At 45.1% G+C, this 18,308-nt stretch overlaps 1 protein-coding gene across 2 annotated transcripts; it reads right to left on the bottom strand.

Moving 5' to 3' along the window:
* Window positions 1–120: 120 nt before the first annotated feature.
* Window positions 121–17,207, bottom strand: LOC131105301 (uncharacterized). 2 transcript variants are annotated; one of them, XM_058053285.2, is made up of 9 exons: window positions 16,675–17,207; window positions 15,820–15,874; window positions 13,123–13,199; window positions 12,597–12,731; window positions 12,368–12,517; window positions 12,024–12,078; window positions 10,944–11,127; window positions 2,718–2,788; window positions 121–2,307 (listed from the first exon to the last, which is right to left on the bottom strand). In XM_058053285.2, the coding sequence occupies exons 1-9, from the start codon at window positions 16,959–16,961 to the stop codon at window positions 1,333–1,335; spliced, it is 1,989 nt and encodes a 662-aa protein (XP_057909268.2). In that variant the 5' UTR covers window positions 16,962–17,207; the 3' UTR covers window positions 121–1,332. The 2 variants fall into 2 exon arrangements, with proteins under 2 accessions (XP_057909268.2, XP_078646607.1); XM_078790481.1 differs by having other exon boundaries at window positions 16,407–16,817.
* Between the last annotated feature and the right edge of the window lie 1,101 nt (window positions 17,208–18,308).

The raw sequence follows: 18,308 nt of genomic DNA, 5'->3' as shown, positions 1-18,308 counted from the left end.
TCCTGTATGTCTTGTTTGATACCCCCCCCCCCCCCCCCCCCCACAACACACACACACTCGTTCATAATAATACTCAAGTTAACCAAACCGTTTAATCATCATCAACAGATTCATGCACTCAGTGGTTAAACGGTTTTACAGAGAAAATATTGAAATGATCTTATCTTATCTGAAATTGTAATATCGTAATGTCATGTAGAATCTTTTTATGCTTACAGTGTGAGGTCGCTGTTTAGTGAAACTATCGTTTTCTTTAGCTTCAGGAAATAGCACACATGCTCTCTTCAATGAATAAGTCACTTAATCACTTAACGCAGCGTACTAATTCCTAGATACTAAACATGAGTTTCATAAGTAAAGATTTCACCAAACGTTCTATCAACAGGAAAGCACTCGCTGGCATCATCAGCTAAAGATCATCACCATCATCACCAGTCTAAGGTGCTGATGGTTACGTTATGTCTTTCCAAACATCCGAGCACCATTCAACAGTCCACGTTCAAAGTTAAAGCAACATCGTGCTACGATTAGCATTGACTTCCTAGCTCGCTAATGCTTCTTTTTTAAGGTTTACTAGAAAACATGAACGCTAGCTCTGAAGCTAATCGGGTTTTATTTTCTGATTATTTCCTACTTCTCTGCCTTGTTGTTTTGATTAAATGTAGATTACCATCAGTACATCCCAGCATCTTCATTCCGTAGTCGACTCCTTTGGATGTTAGCATTCCAAGCATTCCTTGCACGCTGGTGTGAACTGTTCGCTGATTTATTACTTTTTGCGTGTTTGTCACACTTCTATGTTTCGTTTAGTCAATGACAACACAACTGCTGAATTGATGATGAATTGAAGTCCATGAAGCCATTTGTTGGGCTTTAGGACTCCAGAGAACCACAGTGAGAGCCATCATCCACAAATGGTGAACACATGGAAAGGTGGTGACCCTTCCCAGGAGTGTCTGGGAAGGGTCACCTGGGAAGGGTCACCTGGGAAGGGTCACCTGGGAAGGGTCACCTGGGAAGGGTCACTGTGGAGTGTCCTCCACAGCTGGAAGAGACTCATTGCAAGTTATGGCCAACGCTTGATTGAAGTTGTTGCTGCCAAGGGTGGCCAAACCATTTTGTAGCTTTGGGGTGGGGGGGGGTCACTTTTTCACACAGGGACTTGGACCTTTGGGTTTGTTTCCTCCCTTAATAATGGAAAGTTCCATGTTCATTTGTGTGACCTTGACTAATTGCATTTGTTTCATCATCTCAAACGTTGAAGGATGACAAACATGCAGAAAAAAAAAGAAATCAGGAATCAGCGTCGGTCTCCGTTTATTTCTTCTTCTGCTATTGACTTTTTTCTTGGTCACTTTGCTTTTTGTTCTCATTATCATCCTCATCATCATCGTCATCGTCAGGAATGTGATCTTTGGTATTACTCTTCATGTTTTGGTCCTCAGAAGATGGAGGTGACTTATTCTCATCCTTACTCTCGTCTGTGACTTCATTATCGTTGGCGACTTCCTCTTCACGCTCCTCTGCCAGCTTTTCCTCATTTTCATCAGCATCCTCATCATCGCGCTCATCCACAGACTGCTTTTTAACGTCATCTGCTTTGTCCTCATAACTCTCATCTGAATCCTGACCTTCTGCTGCCACACTGACATCTTCATTCTTGCCCTCACTCTCGGGTGCAACAGACTCCAAAACCTCTTTATTCTCATCTGAGATCTCATTTCTCTCATCCGGGGCCTCCTCATTGTCATCTGGAATCTCCTTACTCTCCTCTAAGTCATCTTTACCCTCCTCTAAGTCATCCTTACCCTCCTCTAAGTCATCCTTACTCTCCTCTAAGTCATCCTTACTCTCCTCTAAGTCATCCTTACTCTCCTCTAAGTCATCCTTACTCTCCTCTAAGTCATCCTTACTCTCCTCTAAGTCATCCTTACTCTCCTCTAAGTCATCCTTACTCTCCTCTAAGTCATCCTTACCATCATCTAAGTCATCCTTACTCTCCTCTAAGTCATCCTTACCGTCATCTAAGTCATCCTTACCGTCATCTAAGGCCTCTCTACTCCCAACCTCCACTTCCTTGGCATTCCCTGCCTGCTCCTCAGAGATGTCTTCATCATATTCAGTCTTTGCTGCCCCGGTTTCTTCCTCCGTGTGTCCCTCTGCTTGACCATGCGTCTCCTTATCTGCTTGTTCTTCTTTACGACCATACGTGTCCCTGTCAGCCGTATTTGGATCAGAGGCGTCCTTCCTTTCTTCAGCCTTTTCACCGTTGTCTACTGATGCTTTTGGATCATCTGATGTAGGTTCCTGCAACATCACACCAACAACTTGTTGTACCACTTCATAGTATTTGGGTTGTTTAGCAAGAAATCCTTACGTTATACAGTATACATAAATATACAGTATACATAAATATACAGTATACATAAATATACAGTATACATAAATATACAGTATACATAAATACATCTCAATCATCGCTCGCACGCTAGGACTTAGGGGCACACACTTCCCCCACGATGAACTGAATGATATTAAAAGTGTGCATGGACAGTTAGTTACACTATGGAATATAATATGGAAACCAAAAATATAATAATGCATAATAATAATGTTGGATGAAAGGCTGCACATTGGCAGTTTAGCCAAAACAATGCATGCTTTCAGACGGCATTGCACCAGCATCCCTTCCTGGTGTGTCATGGTCACTAGCGTACCTCCTCAGCCGGCTGGTCTTGAGGAGATCGGCTATCAGCGTTTCCATCCTCAGTCTTTGAATCGAGGTCATCTGAGGACAAAGAGAGAAAATGGGGGGTTTGGGGGGGGTGTGAATCCAGACAAATATGATTGATTAAATATGATTCCATTTATCTTCTTAGCCAAGACCAAGTACTTCAAATCTTGAAGACCACTTCGTGTTCTGAGTAGTCCTCAAACCTGATAGCCTAAAGTTCTCATCCGTTCTGACTGCCTTCTCTTCTCAAGTTGAATGAGATAACAGTCATGGAATAACATGTATCCTGTTTTCCTTCGCCCCCTGAAGTATACACAGACACGGCACAAGAGCGACACCCGGTGGCCAGGAAGGAAAACACCCCCAATGTCATGCAAGTAAACAACACGCTCAGACAATGGAATTGTTCCAGGGAGACCCAGTAAACATTTTAAAAGCTCTCAGGGGAAGGATCACGTCAGGGAAGCTGAAAGGCGGAGGCAGATGAAAAGCGTAAATGTCATATGAATGCTGTCATTATATTCAGCGGTGCGGAATGAGTCAGGTTCCTTCTGCTTTATGTCCGCCATCTACTCTTTATATGGACGTACGTGTGTGTTTGCTCACATTAAACAAACAATACATCATCATTTCACCTTGGAATATCTCCTCTAAATTCCCATTGCTGGAAAACTGGCTGAAATCTGTGAAACACAGTTGGAGTCATCGCCATGGTGACCACAAACCATCACCATTAGTGGTCTGAAATGGCCAGCCTTTGCACCATGTTTCTGTTCACACTGCAATACCTGCGTTACCTGACTGGAAGAGCGGCTATTTCTACTTGGGGGCATTTTCACGACGCCATGACGGTTGTCATGCTCGGTGTTTGGGTTTGGATCAGTTATATACTTTATGGAAATAGCACGACGCCAACCCAAGAATAAAGACATCGTTCTGCAACACAACAACTAATAATTGGCTGGTTGATTTCGGCCAATCAATAAGGGAAAGCCAGTTTGTTGGATTCTAAAACAAAGCTTTTACACCAAAGATCATCAAAGACCTGAGCGGAATCAAACCCAAGTGCCAGTCGAGGAATACGACTTTTGGCTGTGATAAACACCGTAATTACACACGTGTTTGAAAACACGGCATGGATGTGGAGTTTCAAATCAGGAATGAACCACACAAGAAAGACAAAATAGAGCAGCCTAATTCCTAATTCCCAATTCATGTCGGAATTAATTCACTTGTTCATTTAGCAGCGGAAGCAGGAATGGACCTGATGGAGATGAGAGAGTTTAGGAAGACGTTTAGAAATGTCAAAAGCAAAAGTGATTGAGGTTTAACTACGTTGGAAGATGAAACGTTACGGTAATAACAACAGAGCTCTTTAAGAATATTTTATGGAAGTAGCTCATATTCTTTCAGCGATGAGCGCATGGAGGAAGGAGATGAGAAGCTAAACGGGTCCATCATTGAAGGCCATGACAGACTTTGGATTACTTTGCACTGCAACCCTGAAATAGTTGTGTGGTGACACGTGGGTGTGTTTATCTTCATGAGAAGGTCAAATAATGTTCCCTCGTTCACGCACACCGTGTCGGCTGAGCCTGCGCAGACCTGTCAGTCAAAGCCAAAAGAACACATCAGTCAAGTCAACCAAGGACGTAACAATTGGGCAATACTTGCTGAATGATCAGTTAGAAAAGACACAATAAAACACAGATTTCCACTTCTATGCGTTGCAATATCAATGTCATCTATTCGGGTTCTTCTGAGAGATCTTCTCATTCTCACACCAGTTCTGATTGGTTGATCAGAGCAAAGGTATTTGACGCCTATAAGACACCCACCATGGCTGGGGGGGAAATGGACATCTTTGGTGAGTAGATGTGTTTTGGTTCCAAGTATTTCCATGAATTTCTTGGTACTTCCTTTACTGTGTGGATCAATTGTGATTGACACATCCAACGCATGGTTGATCAACGTATTTCCTTTCAAGAGCCAGCACACAAGGAGATGTTTCCAGGAACATTAGCTGGATGTTAGCATTTTATGTTAGCATTTTATTTTCAAAAGAAGGGCCCCAACCATCACGGAACTGAAAGCCTGTAATCTCATTCCCATCCTTACGGTCCAACATTCAAACGATGCATCTGCCCCCGACTTTTGCCGTGTGGAGGCAAAGTGTGACCGGAGGCGTGGCCTGTCGCTTCACAACGTTTAGCGAGATAATGCAGGTACAACGCTCTCACAATCATGCAACCAAGTGAGAAGTTTCCCAGAATGCTGCATTGTCTTTGAGAGATGTTTTTACTAGCAGTGATGTCATCGCATTGAGAGCAAGCACACACACACACACACACACACACACACACACACACACAAAAGCTAATTCTGCATTTATGACTTCAACTCCCCAGTTTACGCAGCGGCGTCGTGATGTCGCACTTAATGAAGCTAAATCACCGGCCGCCATCATCATGCAGCCCAAAGTGTATTTCTTGTTTACGCCGGCTGGACGACTCCACCAAGCGCACGGCTGAGTTATGGTGGTGTGTAAAACAACATGGACGCTAACTCTGAATGGCAATTAAAAAATGTTGCCACTCAGCAAGTGAGGCTGCGTTCACTGACCGGGGTCCCGTTAAAACATTTCATGAGCGTATATCCTGAATCCACGAGAGACTCTCGGCTTGTTTACGCTGATTTGACACGCTGAGAAAAAAACAAATCCATCTGCTGCGTTTAAACGCTGATGGATTTGCTGCTCCATCTGCTAGCGTCTCTCGCTCACGCACACCGATGCCCGCTGCAGTTTTACTACATGTACTTCATGGGATTGCAATACTTATGATGAGCGCATTCAGCATATCGGTCAAGTTAGGGTTTTCAGGATCACATCCTCTGCATCTATCATTCTTAAATGTCAAATTATTATCATCACGTTAATAATACCGCTGGCTCATCGTTTCATCTTGGGAGCATACAGCAGAAGCGAGTCGGAAAGGAAGCGTTCATCTTTACTGTAACTCGGTAACCATGGTAACTACGCTCTAAAATCACCAAAACGTTTACACAATGACCTCAGGCACATCGAGGCAAGCCACGCCTGCTAGGACAGCACACCGAGGAACCGTGTAGCGCCCCCAAGAGTCACACGGAGTCTACCGCTCCGTTGGAACTTTAGTCTGACCTTTGACCTCCACAATAGGTAAGCCACAAGATAACTAAGATGCCTGGACACCCAAGGCTCTTGGAATTGGGGATAAGCATGTGGAGGACGCTAGGCCTCCAGCCTTGATAGCATGTCGATGTGTGTTGGGGCGTAAATACATACAGTATGTACAGTATGTACAGTATGTACAGTATGTACAGTACTTACAGTATGTACAGTATAATTGTAAAACCATGAGTCAGGTCAAATCAAATGAAATAATTGACATAAAACATGACATAACAAAGCATATTTCCTGACAGTAAGCTTGTATTTCGGTCAATGCCGCGTTATGCAAAACAGATGCCCGTCAAGAGCCATGACTGGTCCGCTCCAGCATTCATCTTCCTTAATTGCAAGATCTTGCCCTCGGTGCATAAAAGCCGTTTGAACAAACCTTGTAGAGTCAACAGAGTATCTCTCCGCACGGCAGGCTAGATTAAAATGACAGACATGAGGAAAATGTGCGCCAGAGCCTCCACTCCGCGTGTCACACTTACCCAGTTATGTGTCACATGTGAAACACTTGTTAGCAGATTAATGTGGCAGATTAGCGCCGCCACCCCGCACTTTAATCCCCTAATCCTGCATCAAAGGGTCATGGGGAACCTTTACTGCTGCCGTGAAAAGGCCGGATAAAGGAAGCAAAAGGAAGGACAATTGGGAAGGATGGATGTTTTTCCAGTACGACACAAGACACACACACACACCTACACACAAAATATGTCAATGTTGCCGTCACTCATCCTCATTTGAACACAGACGCGCCATATTTGTCTTTGGGGATGTGCCCCCCGTCTCCCAAAGCCGTTTTCAGCCCTGCTCCCCTCTGACAGGCGCTATAGCTACATATGCTAACATGGATAATTCCCTCTGGCAGGATCGCATTTTATGACACCAGAAGCGTTTGGCTGATCTGGTTGGATGACTTGAGCGTTGAAGAAGTCACACGCGTACGTGTACATATACAGCAGGCTTCTTTGGATTATATTTACATTTACATTCTATGACACACACTTTGGATTGTGGTTCAACTACAGTGGAAAGTTCAACATGCCTGAGATTTTACAATTCAGAAATGGAGGACAAGATGAGGAAGGTAAGAAGGTCACAGGAGTCCAATTCAGCGTTGCAATTATAGATAATTATGACGATTGGGCCAGATAATTACTTCTTGCCCTCATGCATAGGGGTGGCAGTAGTCTCATGGTCTCATGGTCTCATGGTCTCATGGTCTCATGGTCTCATGGTCTCATGGTCTCATGGTCTCATGGTCTCATGGTCTCATGGTCTCATGGTCTCATGGTCTCATGGTCTCATGGTCTCATGGTCTCATGGTCTCATGGTCTCATGGCCTGGGGCTGCATGAGTGCTGCTGATGCTGGGGAGCAGCTGCGGTTCACTGAAGGAAACACAAACTGTGAGGGTTATCATTAGCACGGCATAGCGAGAACCGCTGAGTGTTTATTTAGATTGGGGGGGGCAGTAAAGCTATGGTGCTTCCTTACCTGGACACTGACTACTCTAAGTCGCAGAGAAGTCACTTCTATTATTATAATTATCATCATCATCATCATCATCATCATTATTATTATTGTCCCATAAGGGTTCGTGTGAGACTTGTTTTCCCTTTGGGAGATTTTGGATATGCTTCTATAGTAAGTTTACCCAAAGAGCAAGATGTCATCCATCCATCCATCCATCCATCCATCTGTGCATCCATCCATCATCCATCTTTCCATGCATCCATCCATCCATCTGTGCATCAATCTTTCCGTCCATGCATCCATCTTTCCATCCACCAATCCATCCATCCATGCATCCATCCATCCATCCATGCATCCATCCATGCATCCATCCATGCATCCATCCATCCATCCATCCATCCATCCATGCATCCATCCATTCATCCATCCATCCATCCATCCATCTATGCATTCATCTTTCCATCCACCCATCCATCCATCTTTCCATCCATCCATCATCCCTCCATCCCTCCATCCATCGGGAAAGCCAGTTTTCCCTTGTATGGATAAAGTGTTTTTGTTGGTCTACATTTTAGAAAAGGTTGTGTTTACGTGGTCACCTTCCACTTCTGTCCAGAAAGGAAATAAGGCTCGTGGACATAATGCGGCTCCATTTTGGGACATACGGTAAATTGAATTGGCTCCTGCTGCATTAAAAGGTGGGGCCGCGTTGATAAAAAGGTTTTTGTGTAGAGCGAATGTCCTTGAGGCTTCACAACCAGCCCTGCCCCAACCGGCTCCATTTGAACGTCACTCAACACATTTCGTACCTCCAAGAGGTCCGACACAAAGGGGCCGTATTATGTCTTCACAGACACGTTTGCAAAGTAGACCTTGGTCTATTCCTGACTGGGTTTCCTCCCTTGAATGTCAAATACTAAAATACCAGCCATCTCTGAGTCCAATGGCTTTGATGATATGAGGAAGTGTAATGGCAGATTTGGTCTTTGTGGTTTCCTGTGAAGACTCCATCTTTTAAATGTCTCCACAAAGGTTTGCTCTTTACTTTGGTTGGTGTTGCTACTTTCAGTGCAACTGGAAGAAATCTCTACCCGTCACTAAAATATATCAACAATCAACACATTTGTTGGCGAAATGAGTCGATATTTGTCCAGCCACACATTGGATAGAGTACGTTTCGGTTAGAGTCGGACCTTCTGGAAGAGATGAATGAAGCTACCCAAGGTTCCTCTGCATGAGATCACACTGTAAAATTGTTCACTCACGACACAATCCAGGTCCTGGCCTTTAGAAGTTCTAAAAAGAGGATGGGGGACCAAATGACAAAAATCGACGAGTGGCTGTGCAAACGTGGGACCTTACCAAGCCTGAAGTGCAACTGCATTATAACCAATGCGTGTCGTGTTCAAATCACACTTCCATCAAGATGGCAGTCTGTCCGTCTGTACAGCAGTAGACGGCATCCTTGCTTCTCCACCTCCATTACCTCACCTTCCCCTCATCTTGGTCATATCTGCCGGCCTCTTCTTCCTCAGCTAAAAGGCTCTTTTGTTGATTTTCAGAGCAGCAATTTGGTCCCAGCAAGGGGCACAGACAAGTTCACTTCTGCTTTGATGACTCCAAATGGAGAGATTAACCAAATGACGGGCAATTATCCAACCTTTAGCATCTCCTGGCCTTCAACACGTTCATGCATTTTCCCTCCCCAACACTCGGGCTATTCATCATATTTGATTGCACACGCACTCCGTTTCCAGGTTCCATCTGCCTTCCTCTTTATGTTCACCTTACATAACATCCCTTTCGCTATACTACACTACAGCTTGAACACATCCTCCCAATAAACCACTCATTCTGCTGCCGTTGCTCATCAAGTGGAAGTCAAGAAAACCGGGGGGAAAAACACCCCGATTGCATTTCAATTTGTCTCCAGAATCAAACGGGGGGGGGGGGGTTGAGAAAGAGAAAAACACACTGAATGACCTTTGCTGCATGAGTTGTTGCACTGCCCCCCCCCCACTCCGCTGTCTTCACTGTCACTTGCATCTGTGTTCACTCTAATGAAGCAGAAAAGTCGGATGCTTTACAAGACATCCAGCAGAAACCGCTGGATTGTTTTCTTCCCTTGCCCCCCCCCACCAGCTGATTGACAGCCAATAATGGCGGCACCCACAAAAGGTGACCTGGCTGTCACACGGACGCATAATCATCAAATTCAGGGTTGCTGTATCTTATTTGTCATCTTTCACATTTCTCTATTTATTCCCCAGCGCCTCCTGTTGGTCACCAATATCGTTAGCATGACTTTTAGCATGCTAACTTTTTGTTGTAAGGGTCGAGCTTCACAGCATCTTCCTGCTGTGTTACTTCCACAACCTCTGCCAGTCAGACATCTTTCTGTCTTTGTACCTTTTGGCTTTGTTTTTACTTTTCCCATCTGAGGGGCCAAGGGGGGGGGGGCTTCCTCCAAGAGAGAATAACACCTCGGAAAAGTTGACATACGTTACGGATCACTGAACGTCGAGGCTATTGAACGCCATGCTTAGTGGGGCCCTAAATTGGACCAAAACTATGACATCAAAGATAAATATCCTCTTTTGAAATGTAATATTTATCTCGTTATTTGATAGTATTATTATTTTTATTTTTTGTCATTACTACTTTCTTTGCTAATGTTTATTTTCTTCATTTTCATAATTTTTAAAATGATTCTAATGATTCTAGTGGGAATGGTTGTTTGTCCCCATGTGCCCTGCCATTGGCTGGCCACCAGTCCAGGGTGGCCCCGCCTCTCCCACAGTCAGCTGGGGTAGGCTCCAGCATACCCCTCGTCAGTGAGGACAGGCAGCATAGAAGATGGATGGATGGACTCGTTTAGAATGTTGTTTTCTCAGCGATCTGGTTGCTTTTCTTAGTGTGGGGTCTGCTCAGTGCCCCCCGAGGGGACCAGTAAATGTCACGTAGTCTTCTGCAATTCTAATAACAATCAGATGCCTCAAATGAACGTTTTAAAGCATTTTAACAAAGAAACACGCACACGCCTTTTCTTAAATGGCGAAAGGCTGATGAAAGATGACAACACAGCCAGCATGGATGATGCTGTGCGAGTGGTGCTGCATTAGAGGTCACACCAAGGTCATCCGTAGCCTGTCGAGTCCCCTTATCTGTAAACTTCAAATGAGCGTGCTTTAACCGGAATTGTGGGCATATTTACGCTATGAGAGCAAAGTGAAGATGACGTAATGTGTTTCTTGTAAAAGTGTTGAATGTCATCATGCCAGCCAGACCTTCCTCTAGCTGGCGCAGAGCAACAGCGCCTCTTAGTGGCCACTTAGGAACGCAGCAGGTTACCTAAGACTCCAGGGTATGAGCATTACATCATCAGACTTGAGGCCGTTTGCACAGCGAGATCAATTTCATGTAAGTGGAAGCAAAGAAAGGAATGGCAGATGGGTCGACATTTAGTGATTTTTACATTTAGTAAAAGTATTAGGATAAAACGTGTGTTTTGGTGTATTACCATTGTCACAGAGGCCCAAGGTTACGCTCTGTCCGCTCCTCTTCTTCCTGAGGGAGAGGAGTCTGGCTTGGGAGATCTCTCTCACGATGGAGGAGAGGTGCTCCTTGTTGCTGCCACTGTGGCTCGGAGGCGAGGCCTTCCATTCACTCCCTCCGCTGTCACCGTGCCGACCCCCTGACTTGCTCTGGAGGAATCAGACGCCATCAATTCGTGTGCCAAACACTACAGAAATAGTGATCACTTCTAAGTATGAATAATATAGTCACAATAATAACTATATTATGTACAAAATACAACCATAAAAAAAATATGTCTAATTTAACACAATTTCGTGGCGCAGCCTAAGGTGGCGCACCCCGTGCAGTGGTAATCTGGTAGACCGGGCTGCAAAAAGATGGGCGTGGCGGCGCACCACGGGAGGTGTCCACATTTTCAGCTTGTCGCAGTGAACATTTTGTGACAAAACAGTGCTCAGAAGGTGCGCTGAAAGCTCGCCAGCTCCAACCTGGTCTATTCTCGGCACAGGCAAAGCGCACCCGGCGTAGCAGTAAAATGGCTGACAGGCGCACTGTGAACACACGTCACCAAAACCTCGCAGGCAGGTTTTTCAGAGTGTTGCGCACGTTTCAGTGAAATAAACAACGACAGCAACCACTAAGCGTCTGAACCAGCACGAACATTCTTGGATTGGTTGTCTCATCACATCTGATGTCAGACGAAAGACGTCGGCTGTGTTAAACCCTCTCATGCCTTCTCTCCTCCCTCCCTCCCTTGCCACTGAGGGACGGATGTGTGGGTGCGCCGCGCTGCGCCGTTCACAAAATTTGCAAAGTGCGCTAGCCACACCCCCTTGGCACGGCCTAGGCACGACCTGGTCTCACAAATAGAGCCTGGGTTGTCGTTAAATTCAATAAATTTAAAAAAGTAGAAAAAAACAACATATTACAAGCCCAAAACATTGCTATGATTTATAAACCTACAAAAGGTAAATAATACTTCAAAACAGGAGGTCACCACTGAGTATACGTAAAAGAATGTCACCTCAAGTTGGAATACATGTGGCAAAAAGATACTTCTTACATTTCCGTTTTGTTTTGGGAATCTGTAGATTGGTGGCAGGGTGCACATCTTCATTCTGCAACCAAAGAAATCAATCGCTTTAGTTGTGGATTGGATGGACTGGATGGTTTTGTGTAGGCTTAGTCTTCTACTCCTGAACTACTGCACAGGAAAGGGCAAACAAATGAATATGAATAAATAAAAAATAAAACGTCACCCCTGTGGTATTGCAAGAGCACATCGTCAGTCGGGTAAAACTCAGCAAAAACCATAGAAATGCACCAAAAATCAAAATGGCCAAACTCCGTTTGGCTTCAGGCTTTGCAGTGCGAGTTAGAATTCATGCAGAGTCACGGATTGCTTACCCATTGACTCTCCGGGCCCCGCGAGGTTTGCTGAAGAGGAGGTCACTGTAGGAGAGCTTCTTAAATCTCTCCCTGCCCACGGCCACGTACAGCTGACCGCTCTCCAGCTGAGTTCCATCGCTCACCGGCTGGCCGTCATAAGTAAAAAGACTACGCCAGAGAAGGAGGGAATGTCAGGAATCTTTTGGTGGGAAATGCATCACGGCACAATCAAAATGGAAAGATCTACCTTCTCACACCGCCAAGGACTCTCAGACCCATCTTCTCTGTGATCATCTCCAGTATTCTTTCAAACTGGCTCAGCATCCTCTGGTGGACCAGCAGCCTGATCGCAGGGTTCAGGGTGTCCCCGTTGGCCACCACGCTGGTAAGAGAAGACCATCATGGCGAAGCTCTTAGGTTCGTGGAGGCTGCTCTACTCACTCGACAGCTCATGTGGTGCATCAGCCGGTCATGTCCAGCTCGGCTAATATTACGTTCTATATGAATTGGTATTACCATGAAATTGAACTGGCACATTCGTATCTGCGTGCTGATGCATACAAGATAAACATGGATAATAATAATAATAATAATAATAATAATAATAATAATAATAATAATAATAATAATAATAATAATAATAATAATAATAATAATGATAATAATAATAATAATAATAATAATAATAATAATAATAATAATAATAATAATAATAATAATAATCTGTGTCACAATAGTTATGTCATGTTTGCATGAGGAATAACGGAACTCACAAGATGGGACACGGCTCTTTAATTGGTTTCAGGAATCTGGCTGACACAGATATCCGACTGGGTGGGAGTGGTTTGGCCTGCAAAACATGAAAAAATATATGTGGGGGGTGCATACCTGGAAGCATATATCAGTGGTGTCCACCCCCGAAACTAAAATGTGTGTTCCTCCAAGCCAAGAGGGTCGGTGTTAGCCAATGAAAGCCACAGAAACAAGCTGTTTTTAATACAATGTGGGGATCGTATGGCGAATCCACTGGGATTCTACCTTGGGCTCCTATGAGGAAGGCCGATAAGGGAGGTGCTATAATAAAATCCTCTATGAGTCCTCTTGGGTTCTGATTTCACCACAACAACATGTGCCCTTTAGCAACGGAGGCAACAACCTGGATGGAAAACCCTAATAACGCTAACAGCTAATGTAAAGTGGCAATGACGTCGTCCATCCATCCATCCATCCATCCACCCATCCATCCATCCATCCATCCATCCATCCATCCACCCATCCATCCATCCATCCATCCATGCACCCATCCATCCACCCATCCATCCATCCACCCATCCATCCATCCATCCATCCATCCATCCACCCATCCATCCATCCATCCATCCATCCACCCATCCATCCATCCATCCACCCATCCATCCATCCATCCACCCATCCATCCATCCATCCATCCACCCATCCATCCATCCATCCATCCATCCATCCATCCATCCATCCACCCATCCATCACTCCACCCATCCATCCACCCATCCACCCATGCACCCATCCATCCATCCAGCCCAGATTTCCCTCTTGGTCCAGGGACACAGTCTCTTCAACTGGTCTTGGGTCTTCCCCGAGGACCCCCACCAGTCGGACGTGCCTCGAGGCATCCTGACCAGATACCCGAGCCACCTCATATGGCTTCTCTCTCTGCGGGGGAGCAGCGCTTTTACTCTGGAGAGTAAAATGAGATTTCCAAGGGGGCGCCCAGACACCCGATGACGGAAACTCACTTTGGGTGCTTGTACTCGATGTAGGTTTTTCCGTCACTACCTCCTGACCAAAAGTGAGGGTAGGAACGTAGATGGACCAGTAAACTCAGAGCCTTGCCTTCCGCTCAGATCCCTTTTGGCCTCGACAGATCGATTCAGGGTCGGCATCAAAATGGAGGCCACGCCGATCCGCCTGGCGACCTCACCTTCCGACATTCCTTCCCTTGAACCCCGAGGTCGTTCAACTCCTTGGGCCAACATGTTTCTATCCTATGAGATATTTTACTGTCTACTGTCTGTCTACACTGTCAGCGGGCATTCTAGTACTTTTAGAGAGTATTATTATATAAAGTATTATTAGCATGTAGCATGTAGAAAAGACAATACAACATAACATCATAATATTGACATTTGATGCTATGTTCTTCATAGAAAGCCAAGAAAAGCCACCGACTGGAACAGCTAAGCATTCTTAACACTGATTGACACAATCAGTCAGGTGGGGGTGGGAGTGGTGGGGGTGCTTTTAGATGATTGGCACCATTAATGCTAAGAGGTCATCAAGTAACACAAAAATCCTTTTGTGATTTTGTGATTACGGGCTTCTCGCTCACGGAGGAAAGACCAAATCAAGAAGACAAAGAACATTTTCCTAACGGTTTGAATGGACAGCAGAAAAACTCTATGTGGTCCTCAGACCTGAACAAGAACCTGATCCGACCCCGGGTCCCTCAAACCAGCCGATTAGATGGCAGTACGAGGCCAGCTTGTTTATGTGGGACTACCTAGTACATGTCAGGAAGACCTGGCTCGATAGCAGAAGTACATCAGTACTGCTTGGACATCTCTGGGTGGAGTCTGCATGTTCTCCGTGTAGGTGTGGGTTCCTACATGCGTGTTAGCTTCATTGGCCACGCCCAGTTGTCCATAGGTATGAATGTGGGTGGGAACGGTTGTTTGTCTATATGTGCCCTGGGATTGGCTGGCCATCAGCCCAGGGTGGACCCCGCCTCTCGGCTGGGACAGGCTGCAGCCCCCCCCAAGTGAGGATAAGCTGTCGAAAATGGATGGATGGATACGGTACGTCTTCCACATAACTCATATATTAGCATGGTGACATATAAGTGGTGCTGATGAGACCCGCAATGCCATCCCATCAAAACATTTGACACAACCCACTTTTATACCGTATTTTCACAACTATAAGGCACACTTTTTTTCATAGGTTGGCTGTTCCTGCGACTTATACTCCAGAGCAACTTATAGTACATGAAAAAGTGTTTATGTTCCATAAACACTGGACACCTTTTGTGTTCATGTTTATATTTAGTGTAGCTGAATAAGCATTGTGTTAGCATATCTTCCACCTATTCAGCCTGTTCTCTATTCTTTTATTGGTAGAACCTGCCTTCCAAGAGGACCTAATGTCTGTTTTGGTCAAATAGTTTGGAAAATAAATTATGTTTTTTTTCTACCTAATTATGCATTTTGGCCTTGTGTGACTTATACTCTGGAGTGACTTATAATCCAGAAAATACGGTATATGTATTATATACATATTATACATATTATATTATATTATATTATATTATATTATATTATATATTATATATTATTATATATATTATTATATATTTTTTTGTTTTTTGGCAGTAAAAGGAACGTCATTTAAGGAACAAAGAAAAGGTAAAATACGTCAAATAGAAAGTTTGGCTTACCTGAAATGGAAGATTTTGCATCATCCTCTTCTTTCTGGAACCAATCTGTAAATAACTCCAGACCAGAGACAGAAAGAACTCAAGGGACGGTTTGCAATGGTTACACTGTCCCCTAGAGGGCGCTAATGTGCAGCAAGCATCATATCCACTGGAGCCAACTATTGGCTGTCCTAGAATGGCAGGGAGTTGCTAGATGACATCATCATCTAATTTGCATACTATTTGCATATGATGACTACAATAATGTAGGAAAAATCATAATGTATGAGTGAATGTATGACAAATATGAGTAGTTCACGTTCGTAGTTCATTTCAACTTCCAACTACTTTTGGAGGTGAAAAGTCAGAATGACCTTTTGAAAAGGTCATCCATCTGCCATCCATCAGCACTCTTGAACATCGGCATCCGGATGCCAGCCTCTACCAAGATGGCGCTGCTCCAGGCGAGAGGTTTCACATCAAGTCCATCATGAAGGTTTGTCAGACGTGTGAAATCATATTTCATCACTGCATCATGAGAAGGTTTATTCTGGCTGGTCCTGCTGAGAGCAGCAGCCAAGCACGGTGATGCCGAATGGATGCCTCACCTGCCGGGTGTTACCTGTGCAAGGCCACCATGCTGGCTAGAGCTCCACGCTACCAGAGCTTCCACAGCCTGCTGCAAACTCGATTTAGTGCCGCAGCACCCGCACTTCCATGCAGCAAATCCCATTAGGGGCATCTGCAGGAAGAGCTCTTATTTTTAGGCCCCAGCAAAGCAGCAGCCTCTCCTGATCTTGTTTGCTCCAAGCCGTGACTCAGCGCGGCCAACCGACCCAAGGGACGCACGACGCAGGATAAAAGTTGACAACTTACTCTAACTTCTTAAATCTCTCCCTCCCGGCGGCGACGTATTGCTCCCCGCTCCGGAGGCCGTCCAGGCAGTCCACCCTGTGTCCTCCCCGGGGAGTGTAGATGTTCCTCACCGCTCCGAAAGGCGCCTTGACGCCGCCCGTCACTTCTCTCAGCAGCGTCTCGAAATTGCAGACTCTCTTCTGGTTAATGACGATCCTCCGAGCCTCGTAGTACGGGTCTCCGTTGCGGTACATGAAGACGTTCTTCACCACAGGTTGGGACAGGAAGTTGGGCTTCTCCGAACCCATCTGGGCGCCTCAAAGTGGCTCCGCAAGCGACTTAAAGCGGCTTTTATGGTCAAGTGTGATCCAGACTGCGGGCCAGGAAACTGCAAGCCATCAAAAGGGCACTAAAGGAAGTCCATTTGACCGACCGGCGTCCCCCCACCAAGACTCTTGGTCTCTCGTCGTGCGCACTGCCGCGCCGCAGGTGTGAGCGCCAAGGAGGACCTCTTCCAAGGCGCTCCCTCTCAGGAGAGCTCACCTATCGGGATGTGTCTGTGGCAACACGCAGTATTTCCCACCCTCAATCAACAGGTAGAGCTGGGGGGGGGGGGGCACAATTAGCACATGCTGTAGATGTGCGGCAAACGGCAGTGAAGAACAACGCAAACTGCGGAAGCAAAAGCCAACCACGTATGAATTTACGTTGCTTCCAAGTGTGCAGCGCAGGATGCTTTAATTGGCACCGAGAGACCCGACGGAAACCACGGGTTGCCAGACACACCCCGAAAGAAAAACATGTTTGTTGTGTGTGCTTTTGTGCAGGAACCGCCAACATTTCATGCTGCATTCATCCCCAAAGACCCTTTCTTTATAGAAGACTTTATTCCACAGTGACACGCAGTCACATGGCAGCATGTGACGCTAATTAAAGCACCCACTTCGATGCCATAAATGAACTCAGATGAGCGATCAGTCCACGATAACTGGACTATGGCTCATACCACATGCAGTTACAGCTTGACGCCACTAGATGGTGCCAGAGTTGTGCTCAAGTCACAGGCCTGGCGAACAGATATCATAATATGAAACTTATTATGCAATAAGGTCGAGGTTCATTTTATTAAAAGCTTTTATGATATACAGGAAACTCACTAATATTATGTCATCATGCAGCAATAGTTGTTTACACGTCAACAACTATTGTTTTATATCCTAAGTGTGAACATTTATGAATCTATAGAGAGATGTGTCAGCCTGGAGAGATCCAAATCCACTAATTGTCAAGCCAACTTTAGAACATAACATGAACCATAACAATCATAACCATTATAAGCACCATAACCACCATAAGCACCATAACCATCGTAACCATCATAACTACCAGAACCATCATAAGCACCATAACCATCATAACCATCATAACCATCATAAGCACCATAACCACCATAACCATCATAAGCACCATAACCACCATAACTACCAGAACCACCATAAGCACCATAACCATCGTAACCACCATAACTACCAGAACCACCATAACCATCATAACCATCATAACTACCAGAACCATCATAAGCACCATAACCATCATAACCATCATAAGCACCATAAGCACCATAACCATCATAAGCACCATAAACACCATAACCA

This window comes from Doryrhamphus excisus, linkage group LG5, assembly GCF_037039965.1.
Source record: "Doryrhamphus excisus strain RoL-2023G ecotype Guam linkage group LG5, RoL_Dexc_Guam_v1.1, whole genome shotgun sequence".
NCBI lineage: Eukaryota > Metazoa > Chordata > Actinopteri > Syngnathiformes > Syngnathidae > Doryrhamphus > Doryrhamphus excisus.
Note: the sequence above shows the minus strand (reverse complement) of the source record. Positions and strands in the feature narration are given on the sequence as shown.